This window comes from Chiloscyllium plagiosum, unplaced genomic scaffold, assembly GCF_037043375.1.
Source record: "Chiloscyllium plagiosum isolate Xiang-an unplaced genomic scaffold, Cpla_swu_hap1 HiC_scaffold_39, whole genome shotgun sequence".
Lineage (NCBI taxonomy): Eukaryota > Metazoa > Chordata > Chondrichthyes > Orectolobiformes > Hemiscylliidae > Chiloscyllium > Chiloscyllium plagiosum.
In genome coordinates, this window is record NW_028270177.1 from 71436116 (window position 1) to 71441750 (window position 5635).

Here is a 5635-nt window from a genome sequence, read left to right on the forward strand (position 1 = left end):
GCTTCTTTACCGACATGAGTTTTCATTTCGTTTTTAATCCCCCCCGTCGACAGGACTGAACCCTGCTTTCATGGGTTTATGTGTGTGTTGTGCAAATTGCAAGAACAAGATTCAAATCAAAGTGTCCCACATTAAAAAAAACTGATGATATTTCATCATGTCACAATCACTGTTGAATAGACAATATGGAGGCAAACCAGGTTCCCTGTTTATCTTTTTTATGCTTCGATTCATACACACAAATGCACACATGCATGAGCATACACACTCTTGAGCAAGTGTACAGATAAACGAGTGCAGAAACAGAAATAGCCGCAGCAAAATAAAGAGGCAAAATCGTAAGTTCAAATATGCCTGGATGGAAGTCACCAGCGAATGTGGTTGCAGGAGTGAGTTCTTATAGGGCAATTCTTTAATCGTTTTCAAAATTTGATACATTTCAATATTGCAGCAAAGGGATAATTGACAATATTCTTGAAATGTTCTCTGAACTTAGTTTGTGTCAAGACATATATCGCAGTGTTTGTACAACAACTAAGCAGCTGGAGCATGTAGCCCAGTTCCATTACAAAAACTGGCAGCTTCTTGGACAGATATCTCAGAAAAAACAGACGTCTATTTATGGAAAACACCATTGATACTAACCATAACAGAATAATATTAATTGACAGAAGGAACAACAAAATTATTGAATTCCTTCGATTGTTCATCTCTGTGTCTCTGGTGATCTTTCTGTTCCTTTGGTGATGGAGCCTCCTTCGGGATCTGCTGGCCACGATAATATGCCTGACCGTTAAACCATTGAGAAGCAGAATGAGAATAAAAGCAACTCCTAGGGTGAGTAGATAATGAAATAACTCAATTGCGCCCCACAATGAAGAATACCTGATACGTCGTGTCAGCCAGCAGAACCAGGGTCCATCCCTCTGACTATACTGACCTGTAAACATAAAATACCAAGAAATGTTCTTCAAACAACTCATTCCAGTCACAGTTCCCAGAACCACTGACGGTGTTTTCACACGGCAGTATTCATTTTTCACTTTTGGGCAACAAATATTCACGAATCGATCAAAGGTGAAAGTAACTGTGAACCAGACAGAACAGTCAGTGGCGGCATGGAGCAGGACAGCATGGATGTTACAAACAGGAACGTTTTCTAAGAAATGGTGCTCTACCTTATAGAGGAATGGAATGCGTCGCAGGATTAGATCAGTAATGACGACGAGTAAATCCGACATTGCCATAGCCATCAGGTAGTGAGTGACGCATTGGGAGAGACCACACTTTTCCCGGGAGAGAATTATGATGGTTATTACGTTAGCTGAGGAACATAAACAGTGAAGTTATTGGTTCTGCTCGGATCAAAGAGATCAGATTTCCATGCTACTTAATGTGACATACAAATAGGATACTGTTATATTGTTCTGCCAAATGTTTATCACAGTATTAGGGTTTTCTGTTGCAGCTCGTAGTTGACCTTACATAATTTGATTACAAATGAAAATGTGGGATAAGGTAAATCGAGTGGTTTTCGTCATGTATAACTCTATGACTGTATGTTATAATGCATGTTGCTGAAATTGGTAAATCCCACAGGAAATAGGTTTGATGTTGTTAAAGTCAATCGAAGTCACGTCAGTCGGATATGATGTCCGCACTTTGATCATGATGATTTTTCTTGGGTACTTTGATGTTGCCAGTGTTGTCCTTTCCCTTAGAATTCCTGAGTACCCATGTGTAATTGTGAATAATCCATCCTGCATTCTGAAGACTGTATAGCAATCAACGACTCAGTATTGGAGTGTTGGAAACGGAAATTGTCACTTTTTCTGAACTGTCCTCATGCAGAGATGGTAGCGACTGCGTGCAGGCTCGAAATGGGCAATTGCTCACTTCTGTTTACTCATAAAATACTCTCTACCTGATTGGACCAGTGCTGCTCTGACATCATTCTACGACCTGACAGCATCATGCCAATGTAGTGCACTCAACAAAAACCCAGCTGACAACTTTAAAAATCAATCACACTATCAACAATATGCACTGTTGCATCTCCAAAACACGACTTCGATAATACCGTTCAAATCAATGACCACGACCTGGATAATGCAATGGCGCCAAGGGGAAAGCATGGGTATCTGTGACCAGAAGAAAAGAGTGTAGATTCACTTTGACAACTGATTTAAATGCATGGCGATTACAATAATGTGTCAGTATTTACTCAATAAGAGAAATGAGATAGCGACATTTAAATTACTGACAGCGGGAATCAGAGATTCGTCAGGCTGACCAGAGGCAACAATTGAACGTCAAGCACGGTAATATATTTGCTCAGAGTTTGGCAATAATAAACCGCGGAATCATTGGATGCAGCAATGTTAGCACAGTAATGCCAGGGTGGATACAAATTGGAAAGACTTACCAAGGAGACCAACAATAGTGAGAATGGGATAATAAACCAGTTGAATGGATTGAAGGGCTCTTTCAATGCGATGTATTAGACTCAATCGGTCAAATTGTACAGACGAGTGACTCATCCCAAAGAAAACCCTCGCTCTTGTTGTGCCGTTCCAGTCTATGTTTCTCACTTTCCATGTCTTTCCATGTCGTTGTTCCCTCATTCCAAGCTGTTGTTGTATTATTCCAACTCAGTGTCCTTGGATCGCAGTCCATTGCTGGGTCTATGCAGTTGACTGTAGTTAGATTTCAATTCACTTTGTCATCGTTGTGATATATTGTTCAAATAGCGATCTGGGTACTTGTGTTGCTCATCTCTGTTCGTGTTGGGTGTGCTGCTCTCACTGACAGTGTCGCAAACATATCGAAGGATGGCCTTATTATTCCAGAGGGGCACACTCCGGTTGCACAATTACGGTCCGTGGAGGCTGACATTCATGAGACCGATTACATGAAACGATTCATTTAACTCATTTCACTCCATAATTCCCTCTCCCAGAATGAAGGTATTCACTTACCAGTATACTGAGAACAGAATGTACAATTAGGGGACATTCTGGCTGTAAGAGGAGACTGGAACCAGAGGCTGAAGCAACGCATGTGTTTAGTTCTGTGCAAGAAATAGACAGAATAGGTCTTGAATCGACACGGTAGTCCACAAGCTGAACGGTACGCCCTAAGTCGGCACAGCCAGACATGATGAAAAGAAGTTGTGATCAGTACTTAAATGAATATGGATATATCGGATGTTTCAGCCTGTGCAAATCACCGCATCCCACACATGACGAATATTCTCTGATATTCCAGATAACCGTAGGAAACAGTCCTGTTAACCTCGGTGGAAGTATATACTTTCCTGCCAAGGTTACCATAACTGTGCATAATACTCAAGGCACAGTCTCACCAGTGTTCTCTGCCAATGAAACATCAAGACTTCTTTGATCCGGTGCTCAAACTCTCTTGTGATGAATAAAGTCAGAATATTGGCTGTCCCACCTTCTTCCCAAACTGTTGCCTCATAGCGCCAGTGACCTGGCTTAGATTCCAGCCTCGGCCAACTGACGGTGTGGAGATGGCACATTCTCCACGTGTCTGCGTGGATTCCCTCTGGTTGTTCCTCCCAGAAGCCAAATGTAGGCGGTTTAGGTGAATTGCATTGCAAAATTGTCCATATTGTTCAAGGGGTGTGTAGGTTATGTGCATTAGTCAGGGTAAATGCAGAGTAGCAATAGAGGAGAATGTGTCTGGATGGATTACTCTTCAGAGAGTCGGTGACGACATTTCGCCCAAAATGTCCTGTTTCCACAGTGAAGGGATTGCATGATATCTCTTAGTCACAGACCATGAGGGCCGCACGGGTGTCTTTAGGCACTGGTGATTTCCAAATATTTGGTTTCATTGCTATTAACAACTTCGATACCAACGTGAGGCGTTACTTGATTGATTACATGTTTTTTGTGAGTTTTATCTGTTTACTATCGTGGTTATTCACTGAAGAATATTCAGCAGTTCTGCAAATTTTCTTTAAATACTTCTCAGTTATCTGTAAATTGTGTTCTTTGCTATTTTAGGGAATTTTAACTTCGCAAATATAGACTGGGCTGCTGGATTGTTATTGGCTTGAACGGAGAGGAAATAGTTCAGAACATAAGAAAATAACAACATAAGAAATAGGAGTAGGCGTCGGCCATCTGGCCATTCGAGCCCATTCTGCAGTTCAACAAGATGAGGGCTGCTCTTATCGGGTGTCAGAACCAGTTACCACACTCTCACCATAACCCTTAATTCCTTGACGTTAAAAAAAACTACCCTATCATTTAAAAAAAGAGAACTTTTAATGGGGAAGCCTCAACCACATCATTGTGCATGCATTTCCACAGTTTAACAATCCTCTGGGTGACGAAGTTCCTTCTCAATACGGTCCAAAATCTAGTTCCCTTATTTTGAGGCTGTGCCATCTTGTCCATTTTTTATGCACCATTAAAAACATATTCTCTGTTTCCATACTATGTAAACAATGGCTTCACTGTTTTAAATTTTTGTGAAGGAGCCCACCTCACTGTTCTAAACCCCAATGAACATAATCCCAATCCAGGCAGAAGTGGGTACTGCAGATGCTGTAGATTAGAGTCAGTATTCCAGTGGTGCTGGAAAATCACAGCAGAGCATACAGCATTCGAGAAGCAGGAGAATTGACGCTTTGAGCATAAGCCCTTCGTCAAGAATGACTTGATCAAGAGCATATGTCTGAATGGTCGATGCTCCTTCTCCAAGGATGCTGCCTGACACGCTGTGCTTTCATAGTACGACGTTCTCGACTCTGATCTGCAGAATCTGCAGTCCTCACTTTCTCCTATTGAACCTGCAGACCCACCTTCTATGGATCGTGGAAACGGACACCCAGGTCACTCTTCACAGCAAAATGTGTACCAGAAAATGTTTTGTCCGAATGTGTTATTAAATCTAAGAAAAATCCAGGGGAATACGGACCAATGAACCGAGCATCTCTTGTGGACAATTGTTGGAAGTCAATCTGAATAATCGGATTTTCGGTACAGTGGTATGTCATAAGTATCAGTGCCGGCCCCACTGCTTTACATCACGTGTATAAATAATTTGGATGTGAACATACGAGACATGATTACTAAGCTTGCAGATGACACCAAAATTGGATTTATAGCTGACAGGGAGGAAGTTTACCTCAGAGTACAACGGGATTTCGATCAAATCTGCCAGTGCATGAGTATTGGTAGGTGGATTTTAATTGAGATAAACGTGAGATGCTGCACTTTGAAAAGGCAAATCAGGGCAAGACTTATACAGAAAGGTGAATGTACTGATTCGTATTGCCAAATAAAGAGAGGATGGAATGCAGTTTCAGATTTCCTTGAAGTTGTAGTCGCAGTTGGATGGGATTGTGAAGAAGGCCTTTGGTATGGTTGCCTTCACTGATCAGTTCATTCGATGGAACAGGTCACGTTTCAGTAATGTACAGAACATGAGTTAGGCCACTTGTAGAAAAATGTGTGCAATTATTGTCTCCCTGTTAAATGAAAGTATTTGCAAACTTTAAAAGAAAAAAACATTATATGGGCTTTGCCAGCGAAAAAGAGTTTCGGCTTTTGGTAGAAACTCCTAACGTTGCATTTATTCTCAGCAAGCAGGGTTACTTGAT

General features: G+C 41.4%; 1 protein-coding gene across 1 annotated transcript; it reads right to left on the reverse strand.

Annotated features, from left to right (window-relative positions):
- Positions 1-422: 422 nt before the first annotated feature.
- LOC148138762 (uncharacterized) lies at positions 423-2474 on the reverse strand. The gene is made up of 2 exons (XM_087981410.1): positions 2426-2474; positions 423-1324 (listed from the first exon to the last, which is right to left on the reverse strand). The coding sequence occupies exon 2, from the start codon at positions 1251-1253 to the stop codon at positions 423-425; it is 831 nt and encodes a 276-aa protein (XP_087837536.1). The 5' UTR covers positions 1254-1324; positions 2426-2474.
- Between the last annotated feature and the right edge of the window lie 3161 nt (positions 2475-5635).

Excerpts from the sequence above, each read along its gene's own strand:
- LOC148138762 (XM_087981410.1), bottom strand. The coding sequence starts at position 1,253 with ATGGCTATGGCAATGTCGGATTTACTCGTCGTCATTACTGATCTAATC.